This window comes from Haliotis asinina, chromosome 12 (assembly GCF_037392515.1).
Source record: "Haliotis asinina isolate JCU_RB_2024 chromosome 12, JCU_Hal_asi_v2, whole genome shotgun sequence".
NCBI classification, from domain to species: domain Eukaryota; kingdom Metazoa; phylum Mollusca; class Gastropoda; order Lepetellida; family Haliotidae; genus Haliotis; species Haliotis asinina.
In genome coordinates this window covers 43,910,427-43,929,133 of record NC_090291.1, presented here as the reverse complement: position 1 = coordinate 43,929,133, position 18,707 = coordinate 43,910,427, and the positions used below count along the sequence as shown (strand labels likewise).

At 39.6% G+C, this 18,707-nt stretch overlaps 1 protein-coding gene across 1 annotated transcript; it reads left to right on the top strand.

Annotated features, from left to right (window-relative positions):
• Positions 1–22: 22 nt before the first annotated feature.
• LOC137258005 (lon protease homolog 2, peroxisomal-like) lies at positions 23–17,491 on the top strand. The gene is made up of 17 exons (XM_067795538.1): positions 23–148; positions 1,039–1,132; positions 2,134–2,332; positions 5,088–5,200; positions 5,627–5,779; positions 6,653–6,825; positions 7,449–7,547; positions 8,368–8,442; positions 9,100–9,285; positions 9,737–9,884; positions 10,708–10,787; positions 11,544–11,776; positions 12,812–13,068; positions 13,618–13,830; positions 14,312–14,503; positions 15,316–15,426; positions 16,328–17,491. Exons 1-17 carry the CDS (start codon positions 42–44, stop codon positions 16,436–16,438), a joined length of 2,544 nt encoding a protein of 847 aa, XP_067651639.1. The 5' UTR covers positions 23–41; the 3' UTR covers positions 16,439–17,491.
• The last annotated feature ends 1,216 nt before the right edge of the window (positions 17,492–18,707 follow it).

The window sequence follows — 18,707 nt, the reverse complement described above, 5'->3', positions numbered from 1 at the left end:
ATCAGAAACCAGCTTCAAAGGCCAAAGTTCATCTGTACAAGATGGCGTCCTCCATAGCTATTCCACGACGGGTGCCCCTGCTCTTAGTGGCAGAAAATGTCTTACTACCTGGTTCCTCGATGCGAATTCCTGTTAGAAACATCAGAAAGTGAGTGTCTTTCAGTTGCACTCGTTGTCTTGGTTTGTCCTAAACGATGTGTACATGATCCCGTTCACTTCAATCGTCATAGGTTTTCTGTTACTGTTATTGTCACGTGACAGGTGCCTGTCAGCTGGATCCAAGGGCCATATTCAATAATAAAAGGAAAGGCTCATGCACATGAATCGACTTCATTGATCATCATTCTCACTTTCCCTCATCTTTATGTAGTATTTTTTTTTTAAAATATAAATTTCCAGTATAATCGAATAAAGAGACCGTCAAAGATCTCTAGAAATTTCTAAAGAGATAGACTTTATCAATGGTTCCATAATGTTTACGAAGTCTATAGAGTAGATGGGTTATTTTTATTTATCATAACAACGTATTTGTTCTTATTGCAGCAGCACCGTTCATATAACTTTAATCCCAGCATTAAATATAACGGTAGAATGATGATATTTCTTTGATACTATTTTGGAGAGAACGGGTTCACTGATGAATTTGATTGAAAACTGTGCAACTTTCAAATGAAGGTCTTTTGGCTTTCAACCCTTTCCTTATTCTGTATGAAAGCAATGAAAGTCCTCACAGCAAGATATCAGGCTTTTTCCTTCATTCCAAGCCTGCTAATAAAACTTTCAAAAAGGCTGTCTTTACACAAGTATATAGCAATTTGCAGAAATCTATGTAGCCAGGGCCATCTAGTGAACTACAGAGTAGTTGGATGTTAACATACGACAGCTGGATGATATATATTGTAGTATTTATGTAAGATTTAATAACTAAAGTGTACAATACTCTTTGTCAAAGGACACTGGAAGTTGAATTCAACAGCTGTGTGTCCTGGATACTGATGAGAATAGTGTGACTATAGACATGGTTGTACAACATTTCAGCATGAATATGGTGAAGAGCCGTCTCCTTGGGCGGAATACACTAAGCAGTACAGTCATTGGTGTCATACCTAAGGATCCAGCTAAAGATGATGAGGTATGTGGCTTTATTTTTATTTATGCAGGGCTAGAAAATATATATTACCTTCTGTGAAGTTGTTACGTGTCATTCAAAGAAAGTTACAGCATTTTGAAAATTCCTTCTAAAGATGATGAGGTATGTGGCTTCATTTTTATTTATACAGGGCTAGAAAATATATATTACCTTCTGTGAAGTTGGTATGTGTCATTCAAAGAAAAGTAGACACTGTTGACTATTTCCAATATTCATGGGAAAGTTCCACTCTCAGAAGTTGACATTGTTCACATATTTGGTAAGTTAAAATTACTGCATCAGTATTTCTAAGACACGTTGTGATACGACCAATGTCTTACGCATGAACAACTTCATCATAAGTACTGTTCATATTTAAAAGAAAACTTACCATACCTGCTGCATCACAGTACTAATATTATTCACAACTTTATTACACAGGGTCTATAAGCCATCAGCTAACAATCTCTTCCACCTTGCTGTGGACTCATTTATTTCGAACAATCTAATTGCTACATTGGTTTCATAATTAAAACATACAACTGAATGTCCTACCATGTGTAGTTTCTGTGATATAGTTGTATTCAGTTTGAGTTGACAATGTTTCAAGGGATGTCAAACTGAAGTAGATGTTTTGTGAATTTTCATCATGAGATTTGTAAGGCAATGAAGTGATGTTTCAGTCTGAATGTGAAAACGTAAGGAAAATAATTTGCATTGATCACGTCCCTTTTGACAGTAAGGCTATCATTTTCCCTTCCATTTTGTAGAGGAACTGTCTGCAACTACACTAAAGCTTGGTCCAGTTCTGTTAAGCCTAAGAAGCTTAGATATAATAGTACATATAGAACATTTCAATCAATAGAATCTGATGCTGTCAAGTTTTGGATAATTGTTTGGAAAGGTTTGGACACAGTGTGGGTGAATATATATAATTTACGTCATGTTAATGATAAATAATCAAATTGACATTTTCCAATTTTTTCTTTTAATTCACTTTGTAGGATGATGAGCTTACAGCACTTCATTCAATAGGCACAGCAGCTGTTGTTGTTCAGATAACCGGAACCAACTGGCCAAGACCAGCATACACTTTACTGGTTACTGGATTGTGCCGGTTCAAGGTGGAGTCCATACTTCAGGAAACACCATATCCTATTGCAATGGTTACACAGTTGGACAAACTTTCTGAAAATGATCGAGGTAAGTTTCAATAGTTATTCCAGCTTGGTCAAAGTGTAAAGAGAATAGATACAAACTCTGTCAAAGCGTGAAATAAGGTTTACTAATTTTCTGGATTGCCAAAAAAAATCATACCTGCTGTAGTGTAGAAGCTAGATCCCTAAAATGGTGAAAATGGTTCAGAATTATTTGTTAGTATGTAAAATTTAAGAAGTGAAATGTATCTAAAACATATCTTCTTCCATTCTTGGGAATTTATCTAGGCTTGCTCAGGGATATTTGGTGCTCAGTCGTGTTTGGTGCTCAGTCAAAAGGAAATGTCAGCAAAAATTGCAGAACTGGAAAGTGATAATTTCTCTGAATTAAATATTTGCCAACATCCTCGATATCTCCAGAGTATTGATGCATCTACGGTTTGGTTTGAAAATTTTATTACCTCCCTTTGCTGGCTTGCATTCTCACAGTCACATTCAGCCAATCAGCTAAGCTGCCGTTACAACTGAACTTACCAGTGTCATTAAAGATAGTGGTTGCAACTGCGAAGGTTTGTTTGCAGAGCGACTCGGATTTAGGAGAAATCATACAGACACACTGATAGGTCCGAAAATTTAAACAAGTATATGCAAGAACTCCTTTCAGAGAATTTGTGCATAGTTCGTGTTGCCAAGTTTAATCGGTTAGATAATTTAAAAAGCGAAAGTGTGTTGTGATTGGTTCGCTCAACTTCCCAGCATATACACCTGATTGGATAAAAAGCCAGCCAAGGGAGGTAACAAATTTATTGGGCTTAGTCATAGATACATCAAGGGTATAGAGAAGACTTATCGGAACGTATACCTTGGAGATATCGAGGATGTTATTACAAATGAGGTGGGACCTTGTATAACTGCTAAAGGAATCCTTAAAGAAGAAGCGGTTTGTCATGTGATTCTCCATTACTACACTGAAATGAAGTCTATGATATGATGTATAACTACCTGGAACTATACAAAAACATTTTTACAACCTTTGCATGAATTACCACCTTTGTTCTAGCCTTGTCCTTCAACAGTATTTAGCAGGGTTGAAACAATGCATTGAACTACTGATGGATTGCTGTTGAGTCTCCAAAAGCAGTTAATGGATGGTAGAAATGACAGTCTAAGTAAACTTAGCCCCAGTGTTATTCATTACACTCCTATACTCATATTACTGGATATAACAAAACCTAGTCACAAAACCTTTGAGACTGACCAATCAGAGCACAGCTTACCAAATCGCTAAAGTGGACTCTCGCACATACCTTTTGAACTTTAACCCACACAAGGTTTGTACCCGTACAACCCCGAATGCTATTATCCCTACAATTGCCTCCAGATGATGGACATGGGGCAGGCCACAACAGCGAGCAAACAGTTGCTGAAAACAGCATTTTTGGCAATATTCAAGAATGTCAGCTTGTGGAAATATTAGCTGATGGTAACCATGTCATCTGAAAGCAAAAAGTGTGTATACTGCAGGTCAAATATCAGAGATATATGCAGATTTTCGTTTGTTGAGAGATCAGTGTCAGTGACCGGTGTATTTTGTAAGTCACACCGAATCCTAGACAGTAGCCGTTGTCTGATTGGTTAAATCAGTTTAGCCATCTCGCTTTTAATTGGATCGTCATAGGTTGCTCAAAGGTTACCTGGCGTGATCTTCTTCTAGGTTTTGTTAGACTCATTGGTGGAGTGTAGCGAAAAACACTTAGATTGGTAGAAATTAAAAACTATTGATGCATCGATAGTATATGTGACTCGATGAAGTACTGTCAGAAACAAAAAAAACTTGTTTTTACGCTGCTGAAAACAATAGATCAGACTAAAGATGTCAGTTAGATCGCTCAACCAGGTATGACAATGGACTGTCAACTCACTTGGTATGAAATGCATGCGCTACCTACTGGCACAAGGGGTCATCTCAAAGACGTTTTGTGCTTTTTCTTGTGTGTTGAATGTGTCTCTACTATTTTATCTGAGTTTATGTAAAGATACTTAAAAGAGTATGATACGTGATACCCATGGGAAAGCGTAGAACAAATGTTTCAAAATCTTTAGGTGGCATGACCACCCGAAGATTGACAGAACTGGATATTGTTATATATGTTAGGACATGCCATGTACTTCCCTAATTTACTTCGCTTATTGGATTATCATGTCTTAGCTGATATCTCTACCCCCTAGCCCTACCCCAACCATCATCTACTTCACCTGTCCTGTCCATGCTTTTGAGATGACCCCCTCGTATCTGTTTTTTTAATAATGAAACTCCATGGTAGCAACATCCTTAATAGTTTCACTTTCATCATAAAAGTCATTATTTTTATGACAGCTATCATGTATGATAAAGCTTAGTCTAATTTTAAAATGGACATTTAAAAAGTGCTGCTTGTAATACAATATCTTTGCACTCTTAATTTCCGTAAAGCCATGGTTCATTCCCAACAAGTCACTGTGGACTTTGAACAAAATCCGCATTGCTCATTTCTCTACTAGTCTCTCATCAGTAAAGATGTTTTATTACATTTCCTATCTCCCTATTACTGGAAAGGTCGTTTCAAACTTATTTTAACTTATTTATTTTGTAATTTCACACTTTTGCATATCAACTACATAAACTGTAGAGATAAACATGGAAAAAAACCCAGTTTTTTTACTATTTCCGACGGTACTTTACTTTAGTAATCAAGTTCTGTTGATAAATGCACGACGGAAAATACAGATGTTTATTATGTTTATTACCTCTCTTATTGAAGAGGACATGGATGAAAACCAGGAGCTCACTGCTTTAGCTGTGAATTTCCGAGACCAGGCTGCCAAACTTGTAGAGATGCTGGACATCTCAATCCCAGTTGTCGCCAAATTGAAGGTAATCACCTTGAGCTCACTGTTGTGTGGAGTTTAGCCTAACATAGAAATACATTCTATCAGGGGGAATGGAATGCATAAGAAAACGCTTCCCTGATACTTCTTACTTTTCACCCGATACATGAGCAAGCATACACCCCGAAACAAAAAAGAAGTTGATATCCATAAATTTGAAGGGTTTCAACTTTGCACTAACTGTTCAGAAGGAAGGGGAGATAAGCAGATATGCATGAGTCAGGATAAGTATAAAATATCAATTTTATTGCATAAATTACATTTTTTCTTAAGCTTTGTTCTTCCTGTGGTGGTGACAGAATGCTGTATAATTTGCTAAAGGATTCACTAACTCATTGATGTACAGTCTGTCTCCATCAAATAATATTTCTGTAGGAAATAAACATTTTAAATCAGTTTCAATCATTGCCAGAAAATGCTGGAGAATCTCCCGAGTCAGCATCTTCCAGATGTGTGTGCAGCCATTGTGAAAGCCTCGTACACCGAGAAGATTCAGGTGCTGGATGCGGTGGATCTGACAGACAGGTTCAAGAAGGCTCTGCCCCTGCTGATGAGGCAGATCGAGGTACTCTTATAGTTCCACGTAGGATTTACCTCATTTGGGTACTGTACCCACCAGTGTTTGCCGGAGCCATAACAATTCGGGAGTCATCATGACACTGTAGTGTCATGAGAGGGAGTCATTGACATGGTATTGGGAGTCAAATAGTTATGTTTTTCTAATCCAGCATAAAAAACACTACAAGGAAACAAACATTTGTATTGTGTATTTAGATCAGCAAATATGAAATAATTTCACCTTCATGTTTTACAAAGCATCACTAAACATGTCGAAGATATTATGTAGTATCGTGCTGATTTAAATACCAACTTGTACCAACTTGTGTTTCCGTGTAATCCTTTTATGTGAATACAGTGCCATCCAAAGGAATATGTGATCTTCAAATGATATAGCTCTATCAGTAAAACCTATTTTTGGAAAAATTACGTTTAATTCAGCTCCTATTTTCCCATTTTCTCTCATTTTCCCTTCCTATTAAAATTGACCTTTGACCTTACCAAAATATGTTTACAATGAGCATATATGTAATATTATTATTGTCCACATCATGTTAAATCATGATCTGAGCAGTCCCAAACTACAATTTTGATGAAAATCAGCCAGTCCAAACCAGAGTTTTAAAACTGAACCATCCAGCTATCGGTTACATTATTACCATAACTGACTTGGCATGTTGCACCTTAAAAGGGCCCCTACATGACATTTTCACCATTTTGGGGGATCTGGCTTCTGGACTGCTACATTAGATACCTGCACAAAATCCATGTGTAGGAGCAACTCTTTTTGTCTAGCAAGCTTAACAAATAAATCTCTGCAGATCATCACTGGAAAGCTGTCCACTCTTAGAAAGTTTGTCTTTTATGTTCCTACAACTAGGGTCTCAAGCTTCTTCAACGAGCAAGGAAAGATGGCAAAGTCGAAATTGTGACCCGGAAGGAAGGGTCAAGGCCAACCAACATGCGGAGTGTGTTCCGGAAGCTGAGCACAGACTTGGAGGAGGAGGATGGAGACAATGAGTCAGACGACCTTGACCTGGAGCAGAAGATAAAGTATGCTTGGTTATCATTTTGTTTGTGCCATTTTTAACACCTGTCAAAATCCATGTTTTAATTGGTCTTAAGCAACTCATGCTGCTTGTAAAAGGCAGTTAGAGGGATTGGGTGGTCAGACTCATGCGCTTGGTAGAAGCATTTCATCATATCCCAGTTGTGTAGACCAATTTCAATCAAGGGACTGTTCAGTTCAGTCTTTATTATAAGGACCTTGGTCATACAGTCGTAATATTGCTGAGAGAAACATTGAACAACCAACTATTGCTATTATATGTGATTAGACCTGTGAAATTCTGCGGTGGAATAGATCAACACCAACCCATGCATGCCACAAGAGGCGACTATGCTTGTCGTAATTGGTGACTAACGGGATCAGGTGGTCAGGCTTGCTGACTTAGCTGACACGTCATCGGTTTCCAAATGCACAGATCAGTGTTCATGCTGCTGATCACTCACTCACTCACTCACTCACTCACTCACTCACTCACTCACTCACTCACTCACTCACTCACTCACTCACTCACTCACTCACTCACTCACTCACCATGAGGACAGTTTGAAACTAGAATATTATCTGATGTCTCTGAGACTACAACAGGTTCGTGTTTTTGTAACGACAGAGCGGCCAACATGCCCGAGCAGGCGCACAAGGCGTCGATGAAGGAGCTAAAGAGGCTGAAGAAGATGCCACAACACATGCCAGAACATGCAATGATCAGGTAGTCATCAGTCTTTTATCTTGACAGGATTTGGATTTCTTTTGTCCACAATACTCTGAACAATTTCAGACCTGTAATGGTACGGGGTAGAATAAAGGTACTTCAGCAACCCATGCTGGCCACAAAAGGCGACTATGTTTGTCGTAAGAGGTGACTAATGGAATCAGGTGTTCAGGCTTGCTGAATTGGTTGGCACATGTCATCGGTTTCCAATTGCACAGATCAATGCTTTTCCTGTTGATCACTGGATTGTCTGGTCCGGACTCGATTATTTACAGACTGCCACCATATGGCTGAAATAGTGCTGAGTGTGGAGTAAAACTAAACTTACTCAGAACAATTTGATACTGTAGTAAGGGACGATTCCCACAATGATATTCTGTATTGAACCTGGGAGTTGAAATTAAACCTCTCTGGTTGTCTGTAGCTGCTTAAAGTTAAAGGTGTTGTATGGGGCAATTGTGGTTGAGTATGGAGAGTTGATATTCTTCATGTAATTCACTCAGGAAGGAAGCTGTATCATAAACGGTTCATGTTTGACTTATATTTCCTCCTTTCTTTCTTAAACATAAACGTAAACAGGTGAAAATAAATGGTTGTCAGTGAAGGTTCTTTTCAAGAAGGCATGTGTGAATGTGTAGTCTATTGGATAAGTAGGAAAGTGTTATTGATCTTGATTATGTACATGCTTGAACAGGGGAAGGTTTTGCTGTTGAGATGATTCCTGGTGAATTTCTTTTACCCCCTTAGCAATGCCAAGAGTTGCAAGTAAGCAGGTGGGGTCCTATGAATGTGTGACTGTGAGTGTCCTGTATTGCAGGAACTACCTGGAGCTGATGGTGGAGTTACCATGGTCCCGGCAGAGCAAGGACACTCTAGACATCTTGCAGGCCAGGTCAGTCATGTCACAGATTGTGTAGGTCATGATGACATTACAGTGACGTCTACTATACCACCCTCTGGAATTACGGTGACTGTGAACCACAGTTTGTGGGAGAGACACAACTGTGGGACTATGATTCAACTATTTACAGTTTTACAAGATGTACAGGACAGTGTAGCTGCAAGAGGTGTGGATGTGACCCATGAAGATCACAGATAGAATTGATCTTCAGTAACCTATGCTTGTCCATAAGAGGTGACTGAGGGGATCGGGTGGTCAGACTTGCTGACTGGGTTGGCACATTTCTTTGTGTCTCAGTTGCATTGATTGATGCTCATGTTGTTGATCCCTGGACTGCTGCTATATAGCTGGAATATTCTGGTGTGTGGTATAAAACTAAACTCACTCACTGGCTCACTCACTCACTCACTCATGTACTATGGGGAGTGAAGTCCCTTCGATGATTTGAACCTTCACTGTCAGAATAGCACCTGATCACCAGCACACAAAGTCAGCAATCTAACCCTCTCATCCACCAGAAATTCAGCAAGTGTGTATACCCCAAATTTAACATGTTACATTTATTAACTGAGAATAGTGAGATGAACAACAATTATGCTGAGTTTATGTGTCATCTGTCTGATGACCCAAAATTCTATATCCTGGCAGGAAGGATCTGGATGCCGATCACTACGGCCTGGACAAGCTGAAGAAGCGTGTCTTGGAATACCTGGCAGTCCGCCAGCTGAAAAACTCTCTCAAGGGTCCCATTCTTTGTTTTGTCGGACCCCCAGGGGTGGGGAAAACTAGTGTGGGACGCTCCATAGCCAGCACTCTGGGCAGAGAATTTCATAGGTAACTCTGTATTATCTACAAGGAGTACTTCATTGAACACAGTCAGGTGGTTGGGATGCCTTAACTGTATTTATGTTTCATGTTAATAGATTTGTGGCAGATTGAAGCAGTTTTACATGACTTAATTAAGATTAGTGAGATTGAGTTAGTAATAAGTAGTGCCGTTTTGGGCCTTGGTACATTTGTACATAGATATTAATTAAGATTAATGGGATTACATTAGATTAGATTAGTGAGGTTTATGTCCTTTTCACCGTTCATTACTTTTGTAGTGTATTGATGATATCTTTGTGCTTTTTTCCTTTAGTCCATTTGAAGAGGAATATGTTCAAAGTAAATTTTGTCTCTTTTTTGGAGTTGTTAATCATTGAATTAAATTTTGTAAACAGTAGACTAGGTTGCATGAAATGTACTGTCTCTGACAGTCCCCTTAATTCTGTTTGTCTACTAGAATAGCACTGGGGGGAGTGTGTGACCAGTCTGATATCCGTGGTCATCGTCGGACCTACATCGGCTCTATGCCTGGACGCATCATACAGGGGCTGAAGATTGTCAATACCCACAACCCGGTCTTTCTGCTGGATGAGATAGATAAACTGGTATGTACCAATGTTATGCATGTATTTCTCATTAGGTAACGAAGTCAACAATGACATTATTTGTGGAACTTGTTGAAATCAGCTGAATACAACCCATCTGTTGTGCTGTCATAGCCTCATGTGGTGCCATATGGTGATGGGGTGTCATAACCGCATGTGGTGTCATACCTGGATGTGGTTGTCTTAACCTCATATGGTGCCGTATGCTGTGGGGGCGTCATTTAGAATTAGGGTGTCCTAAACTGTTGTATCATACATTGATTGGGTGTCCTAACCTCAAGTGGTGTAATATGCTAATGGGATGTCATATCCTTGTGTGGTGTCATGATGGGATGTCATGACCTCATGTTGTATCATAACCTGTTGGGATGTCATGATCTGATGTGGTGTCATAGCTTGATATGGGGTCATAATATACCTGGATGTGGTGTCATAACCAGATGTGGTGTCTTGACCTGATGTTGTGTCATGACCTGATGTGTCATAGCTGGATGTGGTGTCATACTTGGATTGGATTTCATACCTGGATGTAGTGTCATAGGTGGATGTAGTGTCATACCCTAAGGGGGTGTTATACCTCAATATGGTGTGGGGGATGTCACACCGAGATGAGTTGGGTCGTCGCACTTTGATGGGGTGTCCACACCCAAGTACTAGGAGGGGTTGGGAAACTTGAATTGGAGTAGCTGATTGGTAGTGGAGTAACTTGATGGAGGTGATCTTTATGTGGTTTATGTGCATTTCCCTGTGATGTAGCTGGAATATGGCTTACAGCAACTTGAAACCTTAGTGACTGACTTCCATTTCATGTCTGGTGTTGCAGAGCAAGAGTCTCCATGGGGACCCTGCCGCTGCTCTGCTGGAGGTTCTGGACCCGGAACAGAACAACAACTTCGTAGATCAGTATCCTAACCCACAACCATTATGACTTGTACAGGTGTTAGAAAAGATTTCCAGATTTTTCATATAGTAACATTTCTGTGCATCTGTTGCTCAGTTATAGCAAAGTTGTTATGTTTATCAACATGCTCTGTCAGTTTCAAATGCTGTCAAACACAAAATTACAAACTACTGGCAAACAAGGGTAAGTTGAGTACCAATCTGACAATTGACCCGTATGAGTGCTGCCCACTGGCACTTGCCATCGTGAGCCGGGATGTCTACGATCAAGTGTAGTGTATATTACCGAGTCTAAAGAACAAGGCGTATGCAGCTATGGGTGAAATCATAGTCATCATCATGCACCGCACTTACACTAGCCTACATCTGCTCAGGTATGCTCAAACCAACTGGGTTTGCTCATTGCCTAGGTCTAGTAAACACATTCTCTGCGCCGATCCAAATTATCCTTGTTTGCCAGTAAATGCTCTTGGATCCATAGGCAAAACTTCACTGTCTTTTGAGATCAACAATTTGATGTAATGCCCCCAAAAGCCTTAAAATATTTTAAAAGTGTGTGGTTCGTTTCATAACTATGTCTACATGTCAGAGGCAGATTCAGTATCTTGAAAGAAAGAGGATGTGAATATTATCCAAGTCACAAATCTACATGGCTGAGAGTGCAGATAACTGTTAATGTGTAGGACAACATAATGGGATTCACACCTCTGCAATCCCATTTAGAATCCAGCAATGTGTATTATTCCTGAACAAGTTCAGCTATCTGAATGTCCCGTTTGACTTGTCCCAAGTGCTGTTCATCGCAACGGCAAACAACATGTCCACCATCCCACCAGCCCTCCTTGACCGCATGGAGTTGATCCAGATCCCGGGCTACACCCAGGAAGAGAAGGTCAACATCGGGGTGCGCCATCTCATGCCCAAACAACTTAAGGAACATGGACTGACTGCAGAGCAGATACAAATCCCCGAGGATTCCATCAAAGTTCTGGGTGAGCACACTTGCTCGGTTTGTGTTTTGTTGTGATGATGCTCTGTAAATAAGGAAGTCATGACAAGACACGTCATCTAATTGGATGTTCACTGGTCACAAGGTGGACATGGGTTTATGTACCCTCTTCGGACTCAGGGAACCAAAAAACCCAAGGGCCCCAAGGAACCAGTGAATTATGTATCTTAATGAACATGTCAATGTTAATTTTGAACTGTTTGAAGCAGCGGTATTGGATCGTAATAAGGAGTACTGGAGTAACAGTCAAAACATTACTAACAAGGAGTACCAAATGAATAACGATTTGTCATTTCCAGTGGGTAACATAGAAAATGTTACTCATTTGTAAGCAGGGTACATTGATTGGCTCAGCAAGTCAGAAAGAGACATTTATGTGTAAGGTAAGATAATGCTCAAGAACAGTTCTATGCCGGAAAATGTTCTGTGTTCTATTGCGGAAACCTATTCTATGCATGGGAAGTTTCCTATACCATTGAAAATAGTCTTTGTTAAGATGCAGCTATTGGATACCTTTTCAGTTGTGGGATTCTGTTCAGTGCTGTGGAAGGAACTATTTCATAGTTGAGGAGTTATTCTTTGGTTAGGACGTGTTCTATGCTGGGGAACAATTCTATGTTCAAGAACTATTCTATGTTCAAGAACTATTCTATATTCAAGAACTATTCTATGTTGGAATGTCCACAAAATGCCCAGTTATTTCTTACTGCAAACTGACTTATATCACTGATATGTGCAGGGAATAGGACTGAAAGTAATATTATCCTTGCCCAACAGGGACAGGCTTTGAATGTTTAAGTCGCTTCTCGCATGGGGAGATGTAACTCGAAAATAGATGATCAGGTGCAATGATCAGTAATTCCTGTCGTTGATAATAATGTCATCTCTGTTTTTTCTTGGTCAGTGTTGATTGTTTACAGGCTGCTGTAATATGAAGTATGTCCTAAACATCGAAACAGAAGTATGTAAAGTGATTTTAGGAGGTAGTATTGCTGTGAGATGATGCTTTTGTTGTCAGTGTCTAAGTACACCCGTGAGGCAGGAGTTCGTACCCTAGAGCGACGTATTGCGGCAATTTGTCGAGCTGTGGCTGTGCGGGTCGCAGAGGGAGCATCCAAAGCTCGTCATGAGAAGCTGGAGGCTACCCAGGGTAACAAGAAGGATATTTCATCAGAGATTCTGTCAGCCAATGATTCTCACGAAGCCTCCACGCTGGCCCACCCTCCTGAAATGCCAATAGTCATCGATGAAGCTGCCATTGAGGACATCCTAGGGGTAGGTGGCCACAACTAGAATGTTATTATTTGTTAGTTTGTTTAATGCCAATATTTTAGTTATATGGAGGTGGTTTGTAAAGAGTCAATCTGGAATAGACAGTCCAATGATCAACAGCATGAGCATCAATCTGTGCAATTTGGATAGAATGACATGCGTCAACATTTCACACACCATATTTCCTCTACCAATTCCACAGCAGAGTATATTTAGAAAAAATTAAGATCTTTTGAAAAATCTTTTAGGCCAAGTTTATTAGTATCACCCCTTAGGTTTGGAAATAGAAAGAAAAAAATTAAAAGCTGGAATGTTGAAATTACAAAAAGAATATGTTGTTCTCAGTAAACATGTATATGGTACAAACATTTGAAAATGCATGTTTTGTAAATAACACACATGTAATTAGACCACATAGTACAGAGTTTGCATTGTTGACCAACGCTTAGCGAAGTCTTTCGTATACATACAGATATTTGCTGTGTATATGGAAAGGCTGTATTATTTTGTGAGCATCAGTAGTATATGTTGTGTAATCCTTGTTTGTTTTAGCCTCCTATGTATGAGCGAGAGATGTCCGAGCGCCTCGGTCAGCCAGGGGTAGCCGTGGGGTTGGCATGGACTGCCATGGGGGGCGAGATTATGTTTGTGGAGGCCACCCGCATGGAGGGAGAAGGGAAGATAACTCTCACAGGACAACTGGGTGATGTGATGAAGGAGTCGGCTAACCTGGCTCTCAACTGGGTCAGGGCCAATGCAATGAGAGTAAGTAGTCCATCTAGAAGTATATGTCAACCAAGTCAGCAAGCCTGGCCATCTGATCCTGTTAGCTGCCTTTTACAACAAGTATGGGTTGCTGAAGACCTGGGGCTCCTTTACGAGCTTAACCATACGTCCCATCCTTTATCACTGCTCTAAGGTTACCTTAGTGACTTACAATCACAGTGCTTTGTGAAAGGAGGCCCAGTTCTAACCAAGAGCTTGACATGCAGATAGTTGGAGCTACCTCCCATTGCTATGCTAGGATCTGCTGATTTGAAACTCAGATTTCAAACAATTATTGGTTCTCAGCACCATGACCCTCGAAGTGGTGTTTACAAAAATGGAAAGCATATTATATTTTTGTACTGCTCTCTGCTCTTTTGCCTTATTTAACTCACAGAATTTATGGCTTGAAGCAGTTTTAAATTGAATTTTGATATTTTAAACAATTTTGTTTTGACATACAGTGAAATCTTTTCTCCAGCTGAACATGAAGTCTGACCTTCTGGACAACACTGATCTTCACATTCACTTCCCTGCGGGTGCTGTTGGCAAGGATGGACCATCTGCTGGTGTTACCATAGCAACTGTCCTGGTGTCACTCTTCAGTGAGCGATGTGTTCGCTCTGACACTGCTATGACAGGGGAGATCACTCTGAGAGGACTTGTCTTGCCAGTAGGTATTAAACAGTGTTGAATTGGTTATGAACTTGTTTGTGAAAAGTCACATTGACGGAATGCATAATTTGAAATTGAAGTAGCACTTATTTAAGGAAATGTTGATGAAAGGTTCTTAGATATTGTCCAGAAAGAAACATTTATGAATTTCTAGCATTTTGCAGTGGCATAGGAGTATGGTATGTATCACAGTTATGAATTTATTGTGACAAACAGTGTGAGAAAAACCCCTGTGAATCAGCAAAACAGAACAAAGACAAGTTTAAAATATTCAGATATAAATTATTTAGCAACGAGAGAGCAAGTTATACAAAGTCACAAGTCAGTTTCACAATACAGGTTTCAAATACAATACAAATGCGACAAAATCTAAGGCAATGGGTCACAAAATATATAGTATAGCAAACTCAGCAAAGTGCGAGAGAGAAACAGTCATGCAGAATGTAATACGGTGAGCGGTGTGACAGCAGTTTCAGGCGTTGACAGATTTGTTGGCGATGTAAACTCCAGTGATGTGAATGTCCGTCACAACACGGCAACTAGCCTTCATATATACCTTCAGTCATTTCCCGAAAGTCCCAGCACCTACGGCCGTCGCCAACATGGTAGAATGGCCCTGAATAACCTCCCAGAAGTAAACAAACAGGAAGTCAAGGGCAGATAATGTCCATGTGACCCAATCGATTACTTAGTTAATAACAAGATAGACAGAAAATACACATTCATAACATATGTGTTGCATAGAACTTTAAATGAGGGAAGGTTAATAATGTTTCTCAGTTCACAAAAACCTTTTGTCTTATTACCTAGGTCGGCGGCATAAAGGAGAAGGTTCTGTCAGCACATAGAGCAGGAATTAGACGTGTGATCCTACCACGTAGAAATGAGAAGGACTTGCAGGATATCCCAGCTAATATTCTGGTATGTACATGCAGCAATGACAGGAATACGATGGACTTAAGGATGTCCAAATATATCAGGTTCAGACTCACTGAATTAATCTTCAGATGGATCATCAGCAGGAGGTACCCGATCAAATTTAAATTGGTTTGTTGCTTTGGCTATGAGGGTTGTTGCACCCCGCCGCAACATGGAATGGGGGACTATGTATTCAGCAGCGTCTGTACATCCATAAGTCCTGTTTCTTGTTAACATGATATCTCGTGAACTGTTGTACCCAATGTCTTCAACTTTTGTGACAGTCTACATTGGGTGATCATGCAGACACCAGTTAATTTGGGTGACCTTGACCATATTTTAAAGGTCACCACAACCCTTGAGCACTTTTAAAACTCTTTTTAACACTATATCTCATGAACTGTTGTACCCAGTGTTTTCAAATTTTGGCGACAGCCTACATTAGGGTATTATACAGACATACAGTCATTTTGGGTGACCGTGATCTTATTTTCAATGTTACCACGACAGTTTGTCCACATTTCAAGCTTATGTTAATCTCATCAAACATTGCATGCCATCAATTTTGTCAACAGCCTACAATGGGTGATTATGCGGACACCAGTCATTTCACGCATTTCGTATGTGACCGAAAAGTGAAAAGTAGTGAATGTGTTATAGATATTCATGCTTCTTAAGGGGCAGGGGGACATTGGGCGGGATGGGGGTGGGGTGAGTGGGTGGGGGTGGTTGGTGGTTGGGGGGAGACATTGCCATATTAGTAGTGTCATCCAAAGACTCATCTGAAAACCATAGAGACAACCAAGAACTGAAATACATTTGCCAACACTGGTTTTCAGTTTATCTTAGTAACAGACATCGTCACAACATCATGTTGAACATAATTGCCATTTTGATATTCCAGAAGGATCTGTCTATTGTGTTGGCAAGTAAACTGGAAGATGTCCTCAATGCAGCATTTGACAATGGGTTCCCGTCCCTGGCACCTTCCCCGATGGATGTCAGCAAACTGTAACAAAAGCTAACCTTTCAGGATGGCCTTGACCTTGCCTTGGCCAACCATAGATCTTTCTTTACCATATGGTATTCAATATACAGATTACACTTGATGCTTTAATTTATGAAATGGATGGTTACTTTGGGGATATGTGAATATGAATGTGAATATATATTTGCTCCTTAATGCATCAGTATATTTTCTGAAAATTGTAGCCCAGTTAGAATTATTAAAATGAGTATTGGTGAATGTTAAGTGTTTGCAACTTATGTTTCTGATACAAGTTGGCCATGTTGAAGTGAATGAATGTTGTTTTATGCCATAGCCTGCTATGATCCAGCTGTATCCTGTAACAGTATGGACCGACATAACTGATCAATGGGAAGAGATTTTACCACCCATTCATCAGTTTAGTAATTTGGGATCAAGACATTAGCACTGGAGATCTATATGCTATAGAAGTTGCCATGATGTTTCCAGGAATATCTACTGATGTTTGGGTGGGTGTGGGAGGAATGACTGTCAGAGTAGACAACTCTTGACAGGCTGGTTTCAAACATTCCAAAGGATGGGATGGATGACCTTTACAAAGAGACAGCTTGAAGAGATGTATAACTTTTTGTCATATCTGTTATCGGGTGTGGTCAAACACAAAGTTTAGTGGATTTTTTTCATAGATTTTTTGCATTATGAAACTGAAGAAAATATGCTTTATAAACAGAAAGAAATGTGAAATATTCTGAATATTTCCATTGGTGATTGTTTGTATAACAATGCATATATTGTTTATGTGTAGTAAACATTGACTTGCTGTGTCTCAGAAAGTGTGACATGTACCCACTATCACATAATGTTATTACTTGGAATGAGTATATTTGTAGCTTTTCAAGAACATGATTTTGATCCAATGATGCAATGCTCTGATTTTATTTAGAGAAGTGATTCAGTCATCTCTTATGTATTATGAAATGACTTGACCACAATGGGTGAAAACTGGTGTAATTATGAAGTACATGCTACTTGTTACTGACTTTGTTTTTGTTATCAATAAAATGTGTCACGGAATGTAAAGATTTTCTTGTTTACGTTTCCTTTTGAATAGCAATGTCAACATGCTAACTAGTCATTTGGGCAAATTTCTTTTCTGAGACCATATACTGACAATTATGTGGATATTTTGTCAAAACTACAATCTGCAAACTTTTCAGAACTATAGCTGCACATGTTCAAACAGTTCATTGTTAAGGGTGATGGATGTGCAGATTTTACACTACAGGCATATCTTGAAACATTAGAATAAAGAGTCAGTGAGTGAGTTAGTTTTATGTCGCACTCAGCAATATTCCAGCTATATGGCGGCGGTATCTAAATAATCGAGTCTGCACCTACACAATCAACAACGTGAACATCGATCTGCGTACTTGGGAACCGATGACATGTGTCAACCAGGTCACCGAGTCTGACCACCCGATCCCGTTAGTGGCCTCTTACGACAAGCATAGTCGCCTTTTATGGTAAGCATGGGTTGCTGAAGGCCTATTCTAGCCTGTATCCTTCACGGGTCCAATAAAGATAGGGATAAAGCCACAGAAACCCATCTTAGGCTCAAGTTAAACATGTGCCCGATCCAGCTCTGACATAGTTATAAAGGTGAATGAGACTTACGTGCAAGTTAGAGTTTGATGATAATTCCACTGGCCTATTGAGTCGCTATTTCAGTTTTTAAAGTAAAATGTGAGTTTAACCCAAAAAATCCAAGGGATGGGAAGGATGAGCGTGTGATCCCTCAGTACTTCAATTATTATCAAAATAAAGCTTACAGGTAAGTCTCCTTTAATTTTGTTATAATCGCCTTTCTATTCCAGAATCCCATGAGACTTAAGGGAAATCATATTTTCTACATAACCATAACAAAACACAAGGTCACTGCTGTCCAAAATTTACTGCTGCAACATGAAATAATTATACATGTATTCACAAGGCTCAGCGTACAACTAGAACTGACAATTAAACTGGTAATGTTGTCATTATCCAATGAAAACAAAGGTGTTTCTTTGATGAATCTTTAATATTAACGTTAAAGTTTCTCATTCTGAGCCATTAACAATAAAGTCTCCCCAAATCCATCATTGTCACGGGTAGGCTTTGGCTAGTGTTTCCTCCAACCAGCAGTGGTGAAAATAGCTTCGCTTGATGATGCTGATTTCATCACTGTGATGCTTAAACTATGCTGTTTCACACTTCCAAACTTCTTAAATGTAATATTGTTGTGTGTCTGGCATAAGCT